Source organism: Akanthomyces muscarius, chromosome 4 (genome assembly GCF_028009165.1).
Source record: "Akanthomyces muscarius strain Ve6 chromosome 4, whole genome shotgun sequence".
In the NCBI taxonomy this organism is placed as follows: domain Eukaryota; kingdom Fungi; phylum Ascomycota; class Sordariomycetes; order Hypocreales; family Cordycipitaceae; genus Akanthomyces; species Akanthomyces muscarius.
This window is the reverse complement of record NC_079244.1, coordinates 3,932,047-3,954,188: the sequence shown is the minus strand read 5'-3', so window position 1 is coordinate 3,954,188 and position 22,142 is coordinate 3,932,047. Positions and strand designations below refer to the sequence as shown.

At 50.6% G+C, this 22,142-nt stretch overlaps 9 protein-coding genes across 11 annotated transcripts; 6 read left to right on the top strand and 3 right to left on the bottom strand.

The window, feature by feature from the left end:
* Positions 1–2,019: 2,019 nt before the first annotated feature.
* On the bottom strand, positions 2,020–2,910 carry LMH87_012029 (uncharacterized protein; the record flags this gene model as incomplete). The annotated part of the gene is made up of 1 exon (XM_056201267.1): positions 2,020–2,910. The coding sequence occupies one exon, from the start codon at positions 2,908–2,910 to the stop codon at positions 2,020–2,022; it is 891 nt and encodes a 296-aa protein (XP_056053036.1).
* A 1,234-nt stretch (positions 2,911–4,144) lies between these two features.
* On the top strand, positions 4,145–5,880 carry LMH87_012028 (uncharacterized protein; the record flags this gene model as incomplete). Its single annotated transcript, XM_056201265.1, has 6 exons — positions 4,145–4,188; positions 4,239–4,279; positions 4,356–4,453; positions 4,518–5,172; positions 5,223–5,794; positions 5,857–5,880. 6 exons carry the CDS (start codon positions 4,145–4,147, stop codon positions 5,878–5,880), a joined length of 1,434 nt encoding a protein of 477 aa, XP_056053035.1.
* A 710-nt stretch (positions 5,881–6,590) lies between these two features.
* Positions 6,591–7,655, top strand: LMH87_012027 (uncharacterized protein; the record flags this gene model as incomplete). Its single annotated transcript, XM_056201264.1, has 7 exons — positions 6,591–6,749; positions 6,812–6,837; positions 6,891–6,907; positions 6,962–7,305; positions 7,355–7,439; positions 7,545–7,588; positions 7,644–7,655. 7 exons carry the CDS (start codon positions 6,591–6,593, stop codon positions 7,653–7,655), a joined length of 687 nt encoding a protein of 228 aa, XP_056053034.1.
* Positions 7,656–8,513: 858 nt separating this feature from the next.
* On the top strand, positions 8,514–11,460 carry LMH87_012026 (uncharacterized protein; the record flags this gene model as incomplete). 2 transcript variants are annotated; one of them, XM_056201263.1, is made up of 5 exons in its annotated part: positions 8,514–8,520; positions 8,579–8,974; positions 9,031–9,920; positions 9,980–11,100; positions 11,154–11,460. In XM_056201263.1, 5 exons carry the CDS (start codon positions 8,514–8,516, stop codon positions 11,458–11,460), a joined length of 2,721 nt encoding a protein of 906 aa, XP_056053033.1. The 2 variants fall into 2 exon arrangements, with proteins under 2 accessions (XP_056053033.1, XP_056053032.1); XM_056201262.1 differs by having other exon boundaries at positions 9,028–9,920.
* Positions 11,461–12,227: 767 nt separating this feature from the next.
* LMH87_012025 (uncharacterized protein) lies at positions 12,228–15,645 on the top strand (the record flags this gene model as incomplete). The annotated part of the gene is made up of 5 exons (XM_056201261.1): positions 12,228–12,425; positions 12,501–13,694; positions 13,755–13,812; positions 13,872–15,557; positions 15,620–15,645. 5 exons carry the CDS (start codon positions 12,228–12,230, stop codon positions 15,643–15,645), a joined length of 3,162 nt encoding a protein of 1,053 aa, XP_056053031.1.
* A 421-nt stretch (positions 15,646–16,066) lies between these two features.
* On the bottom strand, positions 16,067–17,107 carry LMH87_012024 (uncharacterized protein; the record flags this gene model as incomplete). The annotated part of the gene is made up of 2 exons (XM_056201260.1): positions 16,067–16,567; positions 16,625–17,107. 2 exons carry the CDS (start codon positions 17,105–17,107, stop codon positions 16,067–16,069), a joined length of 984 nt encoding a protein of 327 aa, XP_056053030.1.
* A 1,458-nt stretch (positions 17,108–18,565) lies between these two features.
* LMH87_012023 (uncharacterized protein) lies at positions 18,566–19,141 on the top strand (the record flags this gene model as incomplete). The annotated part of the gene is made up of 1 exon (XM_056201259.1): positions 18,566–19,141. One exon carries the CDS (start codon positions 18,566–18,568, stop codon positions 19,139–19,141), a length of 576 nt encoding a protein of 191 aa, XP_056053029.1.
* Positions 19,142–19,321: 180 nt separating this feature from the next.
* Positions 19,322–20,326, top strand: LMH87_012022 (uncharacterized protein; the record flags this gene model as incomplete). The annotated part of the gene is made up of 2 exons (XM_056201258.1): positions 19,322–19,370; positions 19,434–20,326. 2 exons carry the CDS (start codon positions 19,322–19,324, stop codon positions 20,324–20,326), a joined length of 942 nt encoding a protein of 313 aa, XP_056053028.1.
* Positions 20,327–20,416: 90 nt separating this feature from the next.
* Positions 20,417–21,613, bottom strand: LMH87_012021 (uncharacterized protein; the record flags this gene model as incomplete). Of its 2 annotated transcripts, XM_056201256.1 has the most annotated exons (3): positions 20,417–20,439; positions 20,505–20,679; positions 20,747–21,613. In XM_056201256.1, 3 exons carry the CDS (start codon positions 21,611–21,613, stop codon positions 20,417–20,419), a joined length of 1,065 nt encoding a protein of 354 aa, XP_056053027.1. The 2 variants fall into 2 exon arrangements, with proteins under 2 accessions (XP_056053027.1, XP_056053026.1); XM_056201257.1 differs by lacking the exon at positions 20,417–20,439 and having other exon boundaries at positions 20,455–20,679.
* Positions 21,614–22,142: the final 529 nt, after the last annotated feature.

Genomic DNA, 22,142 nt, shown 5'->3' with positions numbered 1-22,142 from the left:
CGGACAAAGCTGAGATCGCTGTCATGGATAAGATTTTGGTGTGTATGCCGGCCAAAGAGAGCTCATCGACGAATGAAAGCGCATTTGCTACTGATTTAAGAGAAGTATCACATTTGGTAAAACAGGCAACGGAGAAAAGCCTAGTACTCGTCGATGAATTTGGAAAGGGTACTTGCCCTATCAACGGCGCAGGATTGGCAGCCGGCCTGTTGAAACATTTTCTTTCTCTCCGCAGCGAAAATTGTCCACAAGTTATTATGGCGACTCACTTCCATGAAATATTCGAATTTGAAAACTTCAGCAGCAACAAATCCCCAAACTTCGCCCACATGAGAGTGGAAATCAACCACGACATGGTTGAGACTGGAAATGACCCATTGACCTACCTTTTTACGCTACGACGTGGTATAAGCTCTTCCAGCTTTGGAGAGCAATGTGCAACAATGAACGGCGTACCAGATGCAGTCGTCAATCGTGCAAGGGCGATTTCTTCGATTCTCGACCGCTATGGAGACCTTGCCACGACCTGTGCAGCACTGTCGCTTGCCGAACAAGCTCGGCTAGAAATCGCAGAGGAAGTTGCAAGAAGGTATATTTCTTACGAATTGGGACTTTGGGAATCCCCTGAGCCGGTGTCAGAGGCTATTGAAATGCTTAACAATTTTCTATCGTAGGGCTTGCTATTTTCGAGCGACTGCTGCTGGTGGGGTACGCTGGCTGAGCTAGCAAATAATCAATCTTGCAGAATACTCAGAATATAATCATCTCTATATCTAGTCTCTGCGTCATGGAGCAAGCACACTGGGCTAGGCTTGAAGTTGTAATTAGCCACAAGAGGTGGCTTACTCGAACAATGAAAGTCTATCAGAACTAATGACCCAAGGAACGCTATACACCATAAAGATCTCACGATATTCGTAAAGACGGTAAGTATTCTACCACAGTAGATGTACGGCCAACAGTAGCAGTAGCCATGACGACGACATTGGAGCGACTTTGAAAGTATCTGAATTGTGGCCAAAGGATGCGCATGTCGCCGAACCGAGAGTCTCGCAAGCTTCAGAGCTCAGGCTAGAGCAAATTGAAGTTGCTTGACTGCCAGGCAAGTTGGCACCGCCCCCTGTGACCGTCGTACCAGTATTGCCTGGAACAGCCACGGTGACGTGGTACCCACTGCCGCTTTGAAGCCTTGTCAAGCAAGCATCATAATTTTTAGAGCATGACTGCACGGCAGCAGAACATGAAGCACTATTGCCGAATGTAGTGAGGGCGTATGGAAATGGAAAGTATGAGTTAGGGACATATGAAGATGATCCGGCTGGAGCAGTTGGTGCAGAGGCAGGAGCCGTTCCAGTGCATACAGCACTAGGTGGCGAGCTGAAGTTAGCGGACCTGGGGTATGAAGGTAAACAATTCCAGGCAGGAGGTTCGGGGTTCTTACCCCTGAGGGCAGCAGGCAGGATTGTTCTTGGAATCCGTAGTGCACATTTGACCATTTTCGCAGCATATGTCATTGAATGCTGGGCCGAGAGACGCAGGGCAGTGGTATGTGTTTGCGGGGCACCCGACACGGGGGAGCAGTAACGGTGAGCCGTGGAGGGAAGTGGTTGGCGCCGGCCAAGCCATTGTAGCACAGAGCCGAACGAAACAAATCGTCGTTGAAGCGTGCAGAGAGCCGTATCCTTTCAGGTAGTCGGCGATGCAGCAACTTATCCAGCGCGGTGAAGCCTCGCCCCATGCGCTTCTGCACGGCCACGTTATTTAATAACTGCTACCTAAGAGAGCATTTGCTGAGTGGGGCCACAGCACCATGATGCAGCTGGCCCTTCACTGAAGTATTCTCAGAACAAGAGGGGTGCAGGTGCTAGTAAAACCTTGTATTATACGATTATGGATCTGAATGATTGATACGTCAGATCAAAGTCGTGTGCGTTCCCTTCCGGCGACAATAAATTGCTTAGACAAGCCACGACGCTCTTTAACACGTGGTTGACATGGCAACGGCGATTCTGCCACCGCTCAGGCTTGCCCTCGTACGTGAGCTAGCAGTTGTCGGAGACGATCTAAAGCCTTTGACTCAGGACTCCGTGTATCTGTATATGATCGACTTGTCTCAATCTCGCGCTTAGCTTCCTCTACCAAAGACCCCAAATCTCCCCACACCTCATCTGTGTATGAGTTGAGAACATCTTGCCACTGCTGTAGCCAAATATCACGAGCAACTATCGTATCTTCGGTGCCCATGTGTGACCTCGCCGTGTGAGAGCTGCCGGGATCCAAAATAAACTCTGGGCTGAAGCTGAGAAGGCGATCCCATGTCGGATGCGAGGTACCGTTAGCAAAGAAGGCTTTCCGGAGGCGCGCGGCTTCTTGCTCTGACAGTAATTCATTTGATTCCGAGTAGTTTGGCTCTTCGTCTGGCATTGAAAGTAATTGGATGACATCTGAGCCATCGGATGCTGTTTGTTTCCGAAATGACTGACTTTGCAGACAGTGGCCGCTGTGATCAACATGCTGGAACGTATCTCGTATCTGCGGCGCCTGGTTGAGAAACTGCTCGTACCCGGCGGACGCTTGACCAGGGACATCGGGGTTTTCTTTCAAGGAGTTGCCGAGACCAGGAGTGCTGCGGCTGCGAGAAGCCTCCGATATAGTAGACTCGGATAATAAACTCTCGTTCCGGTATGTGGAAGCAGGACCGGCGGAAGCCTTGCCACTGCCAGAGCCATTCAGAGAGGGTTGCGCTGCGGCGGTCGCGTTTAATACCATGCGACTAGATGCTTGTAGGCGATCACCAAATGTGACAGCTTTCTCTTTGCCCTTGCCACCCTTTTTGCCATCAGCTCCCGCCGTTGATATGTCGCGGGGCGCTGGAAGGGTTGGATCAGCCTCATCGCTCTGGTCCGTCATTTGGGCGTTCCTGTTCCAGGTACTGGAGATAGCAAGTGTTCAAATACTCGACATGGAGCGACAGACAGATAGGCGCCAAGGCTGGAGTGTGTCTCGGTGAAATCAGGTTGACTTTCTTCACTTTGATGACTAGAGCTTTGACATTATTATGGCGCAAACCTCGGCAGATGTAGTAAGTGTGGGTAACACCAGTAAGTCATGAGCTCCAGCGATTTAGTTAGCATGCTTCTCTGGCCAAGGAAGACAAACTTGGTAGTTAGATAAGACGCACACAAAGCCGCATTTTCCGCGTGCGATGGTGTTTACAAAAACAACAAAATCGAACGACTTCAGACCCAAGGACCATGTCAAATTTCTCCTGCCTCAGCGCTTTTCGTACCTAGTAATCGGTAGATTGTGGAACGGCATTTGCTGCAAACGCACCTACTACCCGGCTACCTTAACAACGTACTAGGTACTCAGTAGGTTAGGCACCTTACCAACTTGAGTACCTACACATAAGGGGACTGTTTTTAGGAAGGCGTTATATATAGTGTTAGGATTAATATATATTCATCTTATTCTGTTAGGGTATTAGAATACTTAACACGTTATAGATAAAAAAATATAAAATTTCTGATACGACTAGGTGCGCTGATATCCGACACGATAGGAGGAAAATGTTGCAAACCGAGGACCTCTTAGGTGCCCTGTCCAAAAACACCCCCCCTCCCGCGTAGACACACTACCGGGTGGCAGCCCCCAGCGCACCGCGACCACCAGCGGCGCTGAACCAATGGAAGTTGGTTGTGTGCAAGACGCCATGCAGCTACATAGTAGAAAGCCCAATTGCACTGTGTAAAACGCATCGCAAAAGACACACGTAACATTGTAAATGCCTCAAATTTCTCGTACTCGAAGAGCTTCTTCTTGTCAACCAAACTGTTGCTTCCTGCTGTGTGCGTGACCGATCCAAGCAGCCGTCTCAGCTGTTGTGGGAGCTGCCCTTTTGGACCCACCAAGCCAGACGACATCATCCACATCGCTCTCCGTCCAACCCATCACCACGATCAAGGCTTGTACCAGCACCTCAAGCTGCGCAAAGCTATCTGTATCCCGCCCTTTACTACCCGAAAACCCCCGGTTTTGAAAAACACTCCTACGGCGTTTCCCTTGGAGGCTTTTTTATCATTCATTTCATTCTCGGTGGTCATCGCCCGCGTCGCTTAGTTTTCCAGAGTCGCGGTCAGCCAAGATGGTTGATAGCGAGGCGAATTCGCCAACGTGGAAGTTCACGCAGTACGTGAATAATGGGGGGCTATTGTCATATCCAGCTGACCAAATGATAGGTGTTTCGGTGATAAAGGTGACGTGGAGGACATCACAGAGGGTGCGTTGACTTCTTCCCCGCCGTGAGCTCAGCAGTCTCTGGTGCCGGCATGCTAACTCGTCTCGATCGACCCCAGCCGATATCATTTCGACAGTCGAGTTCGATCATACAGGCAACTACCTAGCCACTGGTGACAAAGGTGGCCGCGTCGTCTTGTTCGAGCGCAACGAGACAGTGCGTACATTTGCTTCGAGGCTACTGCACGTTCATGAGAACCTGCTAACTGTTTCCCCTGCAGAAGAAATCATGTGAATACAAATTCCACACAGAGTTTCAGTCCCACGAACCCGAATTTGACTACCTCAAGTCGCTCGAGATCGAAGAAAAGATCAACAAAATCAAATGGTGCCGACGCCAAAACGCCTCCCACTACCTCCTATCGACAAACGATAAAACAATTAAGCTGTGGAAGGTGTTTGAGAAATCGCTCAAAGTTGTTGCCGAGAATAACTTGTCGCATGATTTGACTCCGGGAAGTGCTGTAGGAGGTGGCGGTGCCGCTCGACCGCTGGCTACTTCGCAGCACTTCCGAAATGCGACAGACTTGAAGCTTCCACGCCTCACTCACCACGACACTGTTGTGGCAGCGGTACCTCGCCGTACTTATGCGAATGCGCACGCCTACCACATCAACAGTATCTCCGTGAATAGCGACGGCGAGACCTACATCAGCAGTGATGACTTGCGAATCAACCTCTGGAATCTGAACATTCAAGACCAGAGTTTCAACATCGTGGATATCAAGCCAGCGAACATGGAAGAACTGACTGAGGTCATCACTGCTGCCGAGTTCCATCCGCTTAGCTGCAACTGGTTCATGTACGCGAGCTCCAAGGGGACGATTAAGCTTGCTGATATGAGAGAGAGTGCGCTTTGCGACCAACACGCAAAAAGTATGTCCAGCACTCTAACCAGCTTTTCCGCCTGCTAACCTCCCAAATAGTGTTTGAACAGGACGAGGATCCATCGTCAAGGTCTTTCTTCTCCGAGATCATCTCATCCATTTCCGACGTGCGCTTTTCTTACGATGGGCGATACATTTTGTCGCGCGACTATCTCACAGTAAAGATTTGGGATATCAACATGGAGCGGCAGCCGGTGAAGACGATACCTATTCATGAGCACTTACGACCTCGCTTGTGTGACACCTACGAGAACGATAGTATTTTCGACAAATTCGAAGTCGTTTTCTCGGGCGATGCCAAGAACGTGATGACGGGCAGCTACAACAACAACTTTATGATCTACCCGTCTGATCCGGATAAAGAAGTTGAAGTCGTTCTTCAAGCAGACAAATCTGCTTTCAAGGCGAAGAAGGTTGGCGTGCCCACTCCTATCAACACTTCCACAAGCCCGACCTCGAATGGCAAGAAGAATGGCTCACGAGCCGGGAGCCCTGGGGCACAACGCATGCGCAAAGAGACAGATGCAGACCAAATCGACTTTAACAAGAAGATTCTACATATGAGCTGGCATCCATTTGAAGACAGCATTGCTATTGCAGCAACCAATAATGTATGTTAACCTGAAAAAACAAGCTTTGTACGAATCGGCAGCTAACGTTGGCAACTTGACAGCTCTTTGTTTTCTCCGCTCTGTAGTTACCTACAGGGCGTGCCGAAAGCATTGGAAAGGACGTTGAACTATCAACTGCTGGGAATGTACTCCGGATTTGCGCACCTTCGCCAGGTGTCAATGATCGTCGCATTAGACAACGTCATCTGAAGATTTCGTTGTTAACGAACTGATGCTCAATCCATGATTCTAGTAGCGATGCCGAGAGGGGCTCTATCGCCAGTCTTCTCGGACAGACCCGTGGCCTACTGGTCGGTGCTTGAAGAAGAGACTTGCTCATTATGCCGGCATTCTGCTTGTAGCTAGTGGCGACTCTGGTGACTGTGTGCTACATCCGATATGGAAAAACCGCTTAGCGGAAAGAGCAATCTGTGCAGTCAGATCAGAGATAGACGTTAGGAAAGAAAGAAAGAAACAAACAAAAGGGAACCAAAAAAATTGGCTCGGGGGGCCGCGACAAAAGAAATAACACTTGAAATCATCTAGCAGTCTAGCAACGTAAAAATGAACGTGAAAATAAAGCATAAACAAAACCGAGTTTGCGTGGTCTACAGCCAGATTGTGTGGTCAGGGTGAGTACGTACTAGGCGACTAATACTTAGGTAGGCACTCTTCACACATTGTGGGGTCCACCCAAAGGTCAGGCGTAAATAGTAGGTACGTACTAGCTGGGTGCAGCTTCACGTCCACGTTTCAATTTTGGCTCCCGCACCTTCTTCAGACTACCACAGCAACAATGCGAGAAGCTCGACACGCCAATGCTGCCAAGAATCACAATGAAAAACGCGCCATAAAAAATGACGAAACAAAAACCTCCATTGCCGCCGAGGTTGGCCCCTCTGCCTTCGCTGCGTTTGCAATGCTCGGACTTGTGTTTGGCGGCTGCTGTTCAAACGTAAGTGCGGCGATGATCCTGGCTGAGAGATATCCGAACAACATCTAATAATTCAATCATAGGTTTATGCACTGGAGTCGATCATCAAGTAAGGAGCGCTCGCGGTGGTGATTTGCACATGGCTAATCGCTATCTATATAGTTTTGAATCGGGCAGTGGTGAGCTGTGTTCTTTATATCTGCTCTTAACAACTGGCCGCTAATTGCTTGCAGGCACTCTACTTACATTCGTTCAATTTTCTTTTGTCGCCGTAACCGGCTATGTATCTCAGTTTGATTATAAGCGGCCACCTCTTTTCCTGGCGCCGACTAAAGTCCCCCTCAGCCGATGGGCTGTCAACATTGTTTTGTTCTTCGCCATCAATGTCTTGAACAACCATGCCTTCAGCTACGATATCTCGGTGCCAGTTCATATTATTCTTCGATCTGGAGGTAGTATAACAACCATGATTGCGGGTTACCTTTACGGCAAAAGGTACTCCAAAATGCAGATCATGTCTGTAGTACTACTCAGCATAGGCGTCATCCAGGCAGCTTGGTCAGACGCAGCAAATAAGGTAGGGCGATCCTCCACCGATTTTAGCATAGCACTTACGCTCTTTCTAGTCAACATCCAATACTTCGTCCAAAACCGCCTTCAGCACCGGGCTCATCATTCTTTTCGTTGCGCAAATCCTGTCTGCCATCATGGGTTTGTATACAGAAGCGACATACAGAGCCTACGGACCACAGTGGCGAGAGAATCTGTTCTATTCTCATATTCTTTCTTTGCCTTTATTCTTGCCCTTCGCACCAGCTATGCTGCGGACATTCCGCTCTCTGTCCAATTCCCATCCAGTGGTATTATCTCACACCTTTGGAATTCAAGCACCGAGCCAGCTTGCCAACGTCGCAGCGAACATCTTGACGCAGTACGCCTGCATCCGAGGGGTCAATTTGCTGGCGGCAGCATCCTCTGCCTTGACTGTCACTATCGTCCTCAATATTCGGAAACTTGTGAGCCTGCTTCTTAGCATCTGGCTGTTTGGAAACTCCTTGGCGGTGGGAACTGTTATTGGCGCGTTGCTAGTGTTTGGAGGGGGTGCATTGTACACGTTGGACTCTAAAAGCAACGCTGCAAAGTCGGTGACGAGAAACCCGGAAACAAAGAAGAACATATAAACTTTAGACCCAGCAGAAAATAGAAGGATTTTACGTGATTGACAGGTACACATAGTGGGAACAAACGGCTCCCGTGAACTCAGATATTTCTTATGTGCGTGATACCGTGGCACTGCTTCCATTGATACATAGTATCGGATATAGGCAACCTCCGCCTACCGACTCCTGACTTCGGACGCTGTTATCCACCAACCCCACCCTCTGACTCGAGATCCAGCAGTTTTACCCACTATGACAGTAGGCTTCCCCAAACATTTATTTCTTCACCAGTACTTACTTGTATCTTGACCCTGTCCCTCGAGTCCATTCTCATTGTTATCTATACATAAGCCTCTCATCTACTTTTCTGACTGCTGATCTCGAGAGTCGTTTCCAAAAGGCCCAGGGAGCCAAGCCAGTCCAAAATCAAAACCTGTGGAAGAGAGGAGCAAAACAGCAAAAGCAAAAAAAGACAAGCCGCATAAGTACCATATTGAGAGCTCCGGTAAGGGCGCACACCTGTACTGTCTTTTTGACTGGTGTCGGGACACAATAAGCTGTTCGCAACAGACAGATTCGAGAAACTCCTGCAACTCTTAGGCCACGGCGCGCAAGAGACCGCAAGATGGCTGGTAGGTGCTGAGAATCGGTGTACCAATTCATGTTTCTGACGAATCGGTGCCATCATAGGTGAACAATCTCAATTTAAGAGCCATGAGTTGACTTTTCAGGTTCATACACGTGAATCTGACTGGGAGGATGACGAGTCAGCGGGTCACAGCATCGCAGACTCTGAACTGGCTGGCGAAGCATCTGAGGCAATAGACCCCGCTCAGGCAGAAGAGCTACAAGAAGGGATGCTCCTCCGCGATGTCCCAAAGCGGACCACTTTTTACGACCCTGTTGCCGAACGCCAGATGACCCAGACCGATGCGAAGCTGTTCTACCAACGTAGTCAGATTGATTTGAGAGGTGATAGCAGCGAGTGGGTGCAGAAAACGCCCCAGCAAAGTCCTCTAATCCAAGCTGGCTCTCGCCCAGCGACTGAGTATGGTGCAGACTCCCTCATCCTGGAGCAAGATGGCGGTACGTGACAAATTCCAGTAACAACATTCATCGGCTATTGCTTACTACGATAGAAGACGTGTCATCTCATGAAACATCGCCGTTGAGCCGTGTGCATCCAAGTCAGATACCAATGTCTGCTGCACAGGCCAGTGCTATGCTTCAAGAGCAGCGCATGCCTGGTGTGTCAAATTCAGGACTAGCTAGCAATAGCTTTCTTGATACGGAACCGCACGTCACGACTGAATTGGCCGCCATCACAAGAGACATCCAAAAAATTGTTGATTTGCGCCGCCGCTATATCGCGTTGTCTTCGCAAGGCCCGGATGACAATCCTAGAGACGGCGAAGATTGGGAGATCTACCCGCCACCCCCAGAGCCAGCATGGAGAGAGGCTAGCCATGCTAACTCCCGCTTCGCGCCACACAAAGCAACCTCTGCGAATGATTCCAGCCAAGAATTTGACATGGATGGCCTGATGCCTCTGCCAGGAAACGATGGCTGTAGTTTTCAGCTTGATTCAAACGGCGTTTACCAGGTCCTGGATGATGAATCTGCCACGGAGCCCGCAATCAAGATTCCAACCATCAGAGAATTCTACATGGACCTGGAATCCATCTTAAAAGTCTCATCTGATGGTCCGAGCAAAAGTTTCGCCTTTCGAAGGTTGCAGTACCTGGAGGGCAAATTTAATCTTTACGCCCTTCTGAACGAATACCAAGAAACAGCGGACAGCAAAAAGGTACCCCATAGAGACTTCTACAATGTCCGAAAGGTTGATACCCACGTTCATCATTCTGCTTGTATGAACCAAAAGCATCTGCTACGATTTATTAAGAGCAAGATGAAGAAATATCCCAACGAGGTGGTTCTGTATAGGGATGGAAAGCACCTCACCCTGGCCGAAGTCTTTGCTAGTATCAATCTCACTGCTTATGATCTGAGCATTGATACTCTTGACATGCACGTGAGTCAACAAAAGAACCATCGAAGCTGAATGAACCTGGACTGACTCCAACATTGTAGGCCCACACGGATTCTTTCCACAGATTCGACAAGTTCAATCTCAAATACAACCCTATCGGGGAGTCTCGTCTGAGAACTATATTTCTGAAGACTGACAACTTCATTCACGGGCGATATCTGGCAGAGATCACCCAGGAAGTCATCGAAGACCTTGAATCTAGCAAGTATCAAATGGTTGAGTGGCGTATTTCGATCTACGGCAAAACTATCGATGAATGGGACAAGTTGGCTGCATGGGTGGTGGATAACAAGCTTTTCTCCCACAACGTTCGCTGGCTCATCCAAATTCCTCGGCTATACGACGTCTACAAGGGTAGTGGTCTCATGGAGTCGTTTGAACAAGTCATCAAGAACTTATTCCAGCCTCTATTCGAAGTTACAAAAGACCCAGCGAGTCATCCAAAGCTACACATCTTCCTTCAGCGCGTTATTGGGTTCGACAGCGTCGACGACGAAAGCAAAGTGGAACGCCGACTCTTCCGCAAGTTTCCAGTACCAAAGGAATGGGACGGCGCGCAAAACCCGCCATACAGCTATTGGATATACTATACTTTTGCGAACATGGCTTCTTTGAACTTCTGGAGGAAGAGACGTGGGTTCAACACTTTTACGCTTCGCCCACACTGTGGCGAGGCTGGCGACAGTGAGCACTTAGCTGTTGCTGCCCTGTGCTGTCACAGCATTAGCCACGGCCTTTTGCTCCGGAAGGTGCCTCTGCTCCAGTATATATTTTATCTGGAGCAAATTGGCATGGCCATGTCACCACTCAGCAACAACGCTCTGTTCCTCGCATACGAGAGAAATCCCTTCCATCAGTACTTTAAACGTGGTCTCAACGTGTCACTCTCTACGGATGATCCTCTCCAGTTTGCCTTCACAAAAGAGCCACTCATTGAAGAGTATGCCGTTGCGGCGCAGATTTGTAAGCTGAGCTCCGTGGACATGTGCGAATTAGCAAAGAACTCGGTCAAGCAGAGTGGCTATGAGCGAGCAATCAAGCAGCAGTGGCTCGGCCCTGATTTCGAGAAGCCTGGCAAGGAAGGAAACAAGATGGTGAAAACCAACGTACCAGATCGCCGCGAGGAGTTCCGTTATCTCACGCTGATGCAAGAAAGAGATGTGTAAGTGGGACACACAGAACCGCTATTTGAGATACGTTTTAACGATTTCCCAGGCTTCAGCGATTTTCCGCGTACGATGCTGCGAGCGAATCTGGCATAACCAAAACAAGCAACCATCAGATACCAGCATACGGCAATCCACAAGCTCCGTCATCCCTATCAATTAAAAATGGCACTCGCAGCAAGCCAAATACGGAGCACGCAGGGACATCAAGTTCGAGGACCCTTCATTCCGATAGCGTCGCAGACTTGCACCTTTCTGGGAGCGACCCGCGCCTATTCCCTGGTATACTTGCCAGAGAGCATCGTAGTGGCAGCTTGAAGAGCCTCAGTCATGAAAAGAACCCCAATGGAAATTAACAACTGGCAAAACTGCCACTTAAATGTGGCGCCTCTGGCGATAGACCCGGTTTCGAAGATGGGCGCACCGATGCCGCGACGCCCAACCAGCTTGTCTTCGACCCTAGTCTCAACGATGTCATCCAGCTTTTGTTATAATATTTAGGATCCCTCAACTGGATCAACCTTGTTACTAGTTTAAGTAGTCCATTTGCTCAAAAGCTCGCTGAAGGATGTCTTTTTTTCTTATTTTTTTTTCTTTTTGTATCCTAGATGTATTTCCTGCATAACTGCATAATTTATCTGCAATACACATGGGAGCTTTATGGTGCCTCGTGAGAAGCAGTGTTCAAAATGTGCTTCTGATGGTAGATACGGCATACAAATTTGTGACATCATCCCGTGGAAGAGGCACACGCTTCAGCGCTATTTGGGACGCGTCACGTTAAAAATGGAGCAGCCAGAACACAGGGGGCCGAATGACATGCAAGCCCGGTACCTAGCTGTCGAGGCACATACCAGTAGGTACAAACTGCTTACCTCACCCGCATTTACTGACTAGCCTACGACCAAGGGGCCCTCTGCAACTGGCGTGGCTGTGAATCCGGCCGGTCCCATCAAGTTGCCCTCTTGCGCCCCAGGAATTGTGCTCCCCATGTCCCGCTGACGACGTCCACTATCATTATCGAACCTTTCAACACCTTACGAACCGGCTTGCTTGTCTCACAGGGCCCTGAAAGAACCACACAGTCAAGAACTGCTTGCGTTCTAGGGCACCCGACATCGCCATGGGGTTTCTCGGGGTGTATCGGGCGCTCTACGACTACCAGCCACAATCTGAGGGTGAGCTTACCATTACTGAGGGAGATTTGCTTTACATTGTTGAAAAGAACGACGACGATGGCTGGTGGAAAGCCAAAAGGAAAGCTGGCGCCGACGATGAGGATGAGCCCACAGGACTCGTACCTCACAACTATGTCGAGACTGTATGAACGACCCAGGCAATTTGGAAGTAACGAAGCCCGATACAGACAAAATGTGCTAATAATGTTGGTCACTAGGCCCCCGCGCTGAGCCAAGCCCACGCCATTTACGAGTACACTCGACAAACTGATGAAGAGCTGTCTTTCCACGAAAATGCTGTTCTCGACGTATTCGACACATCTGACCCAGACTGGATTCTTGTCGGATTGGACGATGAATTTGGGTTCGTTCCAGCGAACTACATAGACATGGATTCGGGAGTCGCGGCCGATCATGAGAACTCCCAAACGTCGGCCCCGGCACTACCGGCAAGGCCTCGCTCCTTCGCAACGGAGCCGGATGTTGTAGAGGATAGTGCCGTATCGACCCCCAGTCCTGCAGGTCCGGCTTCTGCGTTGGCCGGAGTCCTGCAGGGACGAGCGGCTGCGGTGAAGCCTGCTACCCCGCCTGCCCAGCCTATGTCTGAGCGTTCAGCGCCGTCCGACGAAGAATCCATCAAGTCACCAGCCTTGCCTTCCCGGCCAAGGCCCACGCAGTCCATGCACGCTCGAAGCAACTCAGACGACTACGGCATGCCCGATTCCAACGAACGATCTGATCCCTCCGAACCTCACAGAACACCTGGTGGGTTTCACATGTATAATATCAGTGAGATGGTATCTGTGATGGGCAAAAGGAAGAAGATGCCAACCACATTGGGCATCAATCTTGGGACCGGCATGCTCCTTATTGCCCCAGAGCGAGCACAGGATGCCCCTCCACAGGAGTGGAGTGCCGATAAAATGACGCACTACTCTCGCGAAGGAAAGCATGTCTTCATGGAATTAGTCCGTCCCAGCAAGAGTATCGACTTCCACGCTGGTGCCAAGGATACAGCAGAAGAAATCGTACTGGCGCTGGGTGAAATGGCGGGTGCTGTACGAGCCGAGGGTCTGAAGGAAGTCATATTGGCTGGAACGCAGCGCTATCAACGAAAAGGGAAGGTCCTGTATGATTTTATGGCCCAAGGCCAGGATGAGGTTACTGTCGCAGCTGGTGATGAAGTCATTATTTTGGACGACTCCAGAAGCGAAGAGTGGTGGCAGTTGCGTCGACTTAAAAACGGCAAGGAGGGGGTCGTTCCCAGCAGCTACATTGAAATCATCGGCGCCGTCACCCCCCCCCTTATTGAGGCTGGCGGTCGCAGTGGCATGTCCTCCGTCGAGCAGAATCGTATGGAAGAGATGAGGCTCACCAAAGAGGCTCTGAAGGCCAGTAAAGAGCCTCAGCAGGTACAGTCCCATCGACCAATATTCCATATTTGTTAAATCCAGGCTAACTGTCAACAATAGCGTAGCCGTCGCGAGAATGGCCGTGGCGAAAACGGCAACTCTTCTAAGAGCAAATCAAGTATGATTTCAACCGTAAACAAAGCCGGCTTTGTTATACTAACAGTTGCATTTGCACAGAACCCGATGCGAGCAAAGTTCGCACTTGGACAGATCGTTCCAAGTCGTTCAGTGTGGAGGCGCAGTTTCTCGGACTTCGAGACGGCAAAATTCATTTGCATAAAATGAATGGAGTCAAGATTGCTGTTCCAATAACGAAAATGTCGCGGGAAGATTTGGAATACGTCGAAAACCTTACAGGCATTTCGCTGGAGGACGAAAAACCCCTCGCCGATGTGCGGCGCTCGAAATCGACGAACCGGCCAAGTGAACCACCTGGCGCCAAAGTCGAAAGGCACAAGAAGCCTGAATACGACTGGTTTCAGTTCTTCCTCTCTTGTGACGTTCCCGTTGGATTGTGCGAACGCTATGCTCAGGCATTTCTCCGAGACTCTATGGATGAAAGCGTCCTTCCTGACATCAACGCCGTTGTTCTACGGACACTTGGTGTTCGAGAAGGCGACATCATCAAGATTATGCGAGCTCTGGATACGAAATTTGGACGAGAACGGAACGCTGAGGGTGACAGCAGCAGCGGAGGACTATTTTCAGGGCCCGGAGGCACGCTTCGCAACAACACTCGCAAGGGCCGCCCGGCGCCCGCTGTCCAGACGAGTGATGTTGTAGACGCGGCAGCTCTCTCAAAGGACTCGGAGGTTAAGTCTGAGAGCAGTCCCATTCGTGGGCAATCTAAGCCCTCGTCGGGTGGCTTCGACGACGATGCCTGGGAGGTAAAGCCTAGCAAGCAGCCTCATCCTGAGAAGATTGCGAAGCCTGCTGAGCCTGCACCCACCCCGGCACCGGTCATGCCGACACTAACGGATTCCATGAAAGACTTGTCCATGCTCAGCACACCTCTAGAGCCGGCCAAAGCTGAGCCTGTAAAACAGTCGGAGTCTACTGTGAACCCATCAGTCCCCGCGTCAACGGTATCACAAGCTCCGCCGCTGCCAGGAGCCAGTCCTTCATTCTTTTCTGCCGTACCAGGTTCGCAAACAGGCGGTCCTTCATCACCGAAATCCCTTGCGCGACAACGGCCGACACCAACCATACCCGCTGGACAGGGGTCTCTCCCACCTCCCCCGGCGCAGCGTCCCATATCCGCACCTCAACAGCACAGTGCTTTTGCAACGCCAGCATTGTCAATGCAGATGACCGGTCTCGTTCAGGGACAACCTGCTCCGCCAGGCCAAAGTCTTAACGACATGACTCAAGCGCGACTTCAACAGCAGTATACATCTCAGATGCAGCAGCTTCAGGCCCTGCAACCGACCATGACGGGATATGGCAGTGTGCAAAATCAGCCTTCTGTGCTACCGTATCAACAACCAGGCGCGCAATATATGCAGCCGATGTACACAGGGGCTCCAACACCGAGCCCGTTTCAAGATCCGGGCGCTCCTAACCAGTTTTCGCCGCTTCAAGCACAGCATACGGCCTACCCTCCTCACTTCCAGTCCCCATTCGGCCAGGCCAGCCAGGGCAATGTGAACAACTACCTACCCCTCGCCCTTGAACCTCAACGAACTGGAATGGCTCTCATGCCGCAGCCGCAGGCTACTGGTTTCAACTCTTTTGATCCTAAACCTTCGCAAGCTCTCCAACCTCAAAAGACAGGGCCACCACCACCAGTACGTTTTGGTGTTACTGATGCCAAGAAACTGACCGCCCAGCCGACAGGGCGTCGAGCAAACTTGTCGCAAGCTAGTAAGTCTACCGCAGTGCCTATCCTTCTATTGTTCGCTATGCTCACTGGTCAATCACTGCAGCGCCCCAAAACCCATTTGGCTTCTAAACTTGCGACCTAATAGCGCGCTTGTCAAAATCTCTTCCCTACATCTCATGGCTCTGTTTTCAGAAGCCCAAAGGAATCAGCGACAGTCAGTATGAGGTTAAGGAGAATAATAGCCTTACGAAGCAACTTTTATTGTAATCTATCTCATCTGTGTTCAGGAATGTGGATCTTCTGGCTGGGAAGTACAGTAGCCATCGATGCATGAACGCATTGCACACTGTGACTAATAGATATTTTTTTATTTTTTATTTTTTATTTCAATGCGGGAATCGAGTCCGTTAATCGTACAAGTTGCTGTACTAATCAAAGTAGCTCAATCGGTATGCATGGCGGTCAATTCTTGATATGCAAATCATCCTAGTCTAGGAACGCTAGAAATTTCAAAGGGCACGCCAGAATCCGTTGGGAAACAGCTCTTTTCCTAGGCACGACGAGAACGGACTTTGGCCTGTGCCAATACTCCAGATGCAGTAGCAGGCAGGTCGGTTTCGACTTCGGCAACAAGCTCTTTCTTCCCGTCTTCCTCTCTAGGAGACTCAACAAACCTCTTTCGAACAGCATGGACCATCATGTAGAACCAGTAGAAGTTCAAAAAAGTAAGTGTTGCATTACTGGCGACGTATGCAAATGCAAGCCACTTTGGAATATAGGTTTGTGACGTGACGTAAGCAAGTACACCTTTGCCTGGCGAAGACGGATTCTTGCCACTGAGAGCATAGATGTCGCTGAAAACCCTGTAGGTTTGGTAAGGTCCATAGACAAGGCGGCATGAGAAGAACGTAAACAGGAGCGCAAAGCCGTTGTAGAGTTGAAGGCTGGATCCTGTCATGTTGACCTTATCCAGGAACCAATGGATGTTCAGGAAAGGCGTGGAGAGCTCGTAGAGTATAAAGTTGCATCCATAATAATTGACAAATGGTTTCTGTCAGAATAGTCAGTGATTTATGGGGTGAAAAGTACTATTGGAGTAGAAGCGTACGAATCCCAGGCTGAAGACGGTCAATGCGGAAATGGCATGAGCCAAGGTGCCAATGCCGAAGACATCCAGGTTCATGGCAGTGACGAAAAAATCCCAAACGAAATAACCGACAGCCATAGACTGAAGCAAAGCTGGCGCTCCAGAATATCCCCAGATACGACCTTCTCTGTCCATGGTGCTGCGTTCCTTATCTACCCACTTGATCCACAAAGCGAGTCCATTGATGAAGACGCTCTGGACCATGGAGACAACATGAGCATGCCAGTTGAGCCTTTTATTGCGGGAAAGCTTGGAGTAGTGCTTCGGAGCGATGAGCCGTGAAAGGATTGGCGACAAAGGATAGAAAATGACAGAGTAGAGCAGGGCGGCAAATACCACCTCATGGATGTGAAGCGGTAGTGTTACCAAGCCAAGACGACGAGACAGGGGACGAACCAAATCCGAGAGCCATGGAATGGGCTGCAGGAAAAAGGGGTCCTTCATCTTGTCCGCAGATGCTCGCCCTTCTTCGTGACTCCGCGTCTAAAGTTATGTATTCGATGAAGAGGATGCACTTCCTGGCTAGGCGGAAACAAGCTAGATATAATAACGGCGTGCAGCTGCGGACAGACTGCGACTTGTAGTGGTGAGCAAGCGCTACCTACCTGGGCAGCGAGTGTGGCAGGCAGCCGAAAATTGATGGGCCGAGGTGGTGGGCTTCCAAGAAATGTTGGGGGGGGTCCTCACGTGGGGAGGGCAGGCATCTAAATATCATCAGCTGCCACGCTTCGAGCATGAATACTTCTTTCACTGTGTGCACAAGACCTCATCAGGAGATTTTCAGAGCCCCTTCTCTAATTACTGCCATGATCAGGTGGATGCTGTGTCCTATTTACACTAATCAGTTATCACGATGAGGGATGAATCGTTCGGCTTGGCCCATGTAGAAATATGGTAAGGTGAAACATACGTGCTTCGGCATTGGGGACATAGCTCCCCCGTACAATATCATGATTAGTCACAATTGTAATCTCTGCACTATGAAAACGAATCCGAAACTGTACATCAGCATGGTGAATTGTAAGCTTATTCGTACAAAGGAGCGCCAATTCATCAGGCGGCGCGCCGGTGGTGGGGCTTCATGCTGCTGCTTTCCTCCTGAGCTTGGTGGGGTCACGTAGTCGCTGTCGTCGCGCCAGCTAGCTGCCTCAGCGTCTGGCTGCATCCCTGTTGGAACTTCAAGCTCTCACACTCAAACGGTACGACTCACCGCATTACACAGCCTGTGCCATGACTGAGGCACTCAGAGACTTACTCGGCCTTGATGTGGCGTCCGAGGCCGGAGACATGGAGTACCTAGAGTATCTTGCGGATCTCTCTCTTGAGTCGGTGCTCTCGTCCGAGCCTCAAAACCTCACTCAGAGCTCACAGTCAATGCTGCGTTCTATACAGGCGCTGTCAAAACGATCTCACAAATCCATGGTTGAGTCAGCAATCGGACATGCCTCTCTGCCAGAAACAATACTCGACCTCAACTTGAAGTTACGTGAGCTCTCCGTGGCTGTGCCACGACTCGACGCCGAAGCCGAACGCTTTTCTACATCACTCAGCAAATCTGGCGGTAGTCAGATCTTGGCTCAACGAAAAGAGGCACTGCATCTTCTTGAAAATTCGGAGCGTATTGTCGATCTTCTCGAACTGCCCGCCCTTATACTTTCGGCTGTTAACGCCAGTCCTCTTGGATACTCTACAAGTCTGGATCTGTACGGTCATATCCGACGGCTTTCGTCCCTTTATACAGATTCAGAACTTGTGAGGTCTGTCATGTCACAGGCCGATGGTGCAATTCGCCAGCTCGCCATTGACTTGATTAACTCATTGACAGCTCCCAACCTAAAACTCGCGGCAGCGCTACGCACTACGGGATGGCTGAAGCGAATTGTTCCTGAGCTAGTCCCAGATATGCCTGCAGAGGATTCTTTGCCGGCCATCTTCCTGATCTGCCGATTCTCGAATCTCATCAGAACTCTAGAGGCGTTGAAACCTCTGCGGGACCTCGCGGATGAAGAACGCATGCGCCAGCATCGCGCGGGCCAGTCTTGGTCCGGTGGCCAGCAAACGGAGCGCTTCTTGAAGAGATTCATTGAGGTATTCCGAGAACACAGCTTCAACCTTATATCAATTTCGAAAAATGCGGGCGGAGGTTCGACTTCAATGACTGGGTCAAGTGCAGACAATTTGGGATCTATTCCTCCCATTCTATCGGCCTTCCCTGTACATCTTGTCGGCATGCTGCTAGAGACATTACGGATATACCTGCCTGTTGTCAAAGACCAAGCATCGCGGGAAAGCATTCTAACGCAGGTCCTCTATTGTGCAGGCAGCTTGGGAAGGCTTGGTGCCGATTTTGGCATGCTTCTCCCTTCCATTGGCGTAACTGAATGGCCTGACCTTGTCAAACGGCACCGATTACTAGCTGGTCGCCTGGAGTCCGTCATTGCAGACTACAAGGTACCTTCTAAGGGTGTGCCGGCCTAGGCCCAGGGAATTGTGGGTCTGCAGCATGTAGTGCTGAAATTCAAAGTCAGTTTGCCATAATAACTGCCCTTTGTGTCCCAATTTACATGCCGCGATGAACGCGCCACACTGCGCGTAATATCGTCCAGTCACTCTCGGGCACCCAATTGCGCTTAGGATGAATATTGAGTACAATTAATCATGAGCCAAACACCAATTGTTGTGGGTGCGACAAAGCCCTCCAAGTCCAGTAAGGCTCCCGAGCTTTTATCCCGCCTGCACTGCTTGAATGCATCCTGACATAACATTCAAGGCCGCCATTTCCTTTTCGGCTTAGGTTCGGGCATGTCTACTGCTATCATACTACAGCCTCTCGATCTTTTGAAAACGAGAGTGCAGCAGTCCGGTGAAGCGTCTTTGTACAGCTCGTGGCTAGAGCTACGTCGATCTCCTAACCAGCTTCGCTCTTTATGGAGGGGCACCCTTCCGTCTGCCCTTCGCACAGGATTTGGCTCTGCGCTATATTTTTCGTCACTCAATGCCATTCGTCAGTATGCATCTCGGGCAAACGCGCCAAGGACTGGCGAGGGTGGTATGACTGGCTCTACAGCATTGCCCAAGCTTTCGAACACGACGAATCTGTTCTCAGGGGCCGCGGCACGAACCTTTGCCGGCTTTGTACTCATGCCTCTGACTGTTATTAAAGTACGGTTCGAATCCAACCTGTACTCATACCCATCTCTCTTCAGTGCTGTTAGGGACATCCGACGACGGGAGGGCTTTCGCGGCTTCTTTTCCGGATTTGGCGCTACAGCAATCCGCGATGCGCCTTACGCCGGTCTCTATGTGCTCTTCTATGAGATGTTGAAATCGCAACTCGGAGCCCTTGCAAAAAGTGGCTCAGACTCGGATACCAAGACTGCTATGGGCACTCCCTTGGCAAGCTCCATAAACTTCGGCTCGGCGATTCTGGCCGGAGCAGCATGCTCTGCGGTGTCAAACCCATTTGACGCAGTAAAGACGCGCATACAGCTGCAGCCACAAAGATATCGAAATATGTGGCAGGCCTGGTATAAGATGATTACGGAGGATGGCTTCAGGTCTCTATGGAGCGGCTTAGGATTACGCATGGGACGCAAGGCCCTCAGCTCCGCTTTGGCCTGGACCCTGTACGAGGAACTGATTCGGCGATACGGATCATTGTAACATATAAAACAGCTATACTTGGTAAAACAAATAGACTAGAACTTTCGCCTTTGGAATTTCAATTCATAATCGTTCGGCCGTAATGCAGCATCAGATACGGTTCCCATGACAGTCTGTAAGCTCGTGAATCATGGGCGACCTCCTGCAACCCACATCATGAGCGGCGAAGGCGACTTACTCCTCTTGCGCTCCTTTTTGCGAACAACGAGCTCGATGTCGCTCTTGTGGCGATGGTGGTGTCGCTTATCTTCGATAATTAGACGCTTCTCGCGAATATACTTCGTGTGCTTCCAGAAATGATCCTGCTCCCACTCGGGAACCGTTCGCTTGATGATGACAAACCCAGCCGGGTCCTGCATGTTGTGTCAGTCTCTACCTACGGCGTCTTCGCTTCGCAGTTGTAAAGGGCAGGGCACTCACAGCAGAATCAAGGTCGTACTCGACCTTGAATGTTCTCAGCGTCTCAATGGACAAATGCTTACGCGGCATGCGAGTGTATGTTGCACGCTCATTCCTGGCTTCTGGAACTTTTTGCTTCTTGAGGATGGCATTGATGGCCTCTTCATCCAGTCCGGAAGAGAGAAGCTGTTCCTGCAGACGCCTCTGATATTCCTTGTCGGCGGCCTTTTTTTCCCTCTCTTCCCTTTCCCTTCGCTCTGCCTCTTCCTTTTTATACTTTTCAACAGCAGCCTTGGCCTCCTTGTCCCGAATGCCCTTCTCTGCGGCAGCGCGCTCCTCGTCGCGCAGGCGCTTGAGTTCTATCTCGCGCTTGATACGTTTTTCTTCTTCAGCCTGCGCCTCTCGACGCTTGATGACGTCCAGCTCCTCCTTGGCTCGGCGTAGCTCCTCGTCGTCCTGACGTTCCTTACTGGCGCGTCGATGTTCTTTCTCCTTCGCTTGTTCGATGCGAAGCCTCTCTATCTCACGGCGGTCCAGTTCAAGCTGCCAGTCCTCTTTGGTCATGTATCGGCTTCGCGAGCGGGAGCGGGAGCGGGAGTATGAGCTGCGACGGCGAGGTCGGCGTCGCCGAGATGGCTCATACTCATCGTCAGAAGACATGTCATTGTAGATTTTGTTCTGGATAATGACTGGGCCAGCGGGTTGCGGTGGACTGTTTCGCTCACGAGAGCGGCTGCGCGCAACAACGCGCATGCCCTGATCGGGTACAAGGTACGACGGAGGGTAGTATTGTCGCGGCGCCGTGCTGACATATCGCACAGGCTCCGGCGAGTGGCGGCGGCGGATGTGGACATCCAGGTCATCCTCGTCGTATGAGTAGTGGCTCATGTCGGATATGTTTGCTGCGAAGGGATGTACAGACAACGGTGCGGCGAGTGCGGCGGTTGGGGAACCTTATTGCAATGTTCAGGCCAGCCAGGCTGAGGAAATGGGCGAGGGGGGGTTTTTAGAAGAAATACCTTAGTACTTGAGTCGCATAGGGCTGACCATTCAGCGGCTGAAGCGGGGGCTGGTAATCCACGCCACCGTAATCCGCACCAGCTGATTTAGTCGTCTCCCGAGTCGGGATCATCGTCGAGCCTGAAGCGAATTACAAAATGAAGGGGGTTCTTCTCGGCGCTTAGGTAGCAATTTGCTCCAAATATATGAGATTGGTAGCAGAGTTTCTACGCCGCGGTGGGACGCGGCCGCTGCCGCTGCGGCCACCAATGCCACACCATGCATCCATCCCACTTAATAAAGGCCAGTCAGCGGTTGGAGGGGTTCCGTTTTACTTGGGATCTTGGCAGTGCACACTTCAGACCAAATCGTCAACTCTATCGTGGCGCTTGATGCTGTCATAGGCGAAGAGCGTGTG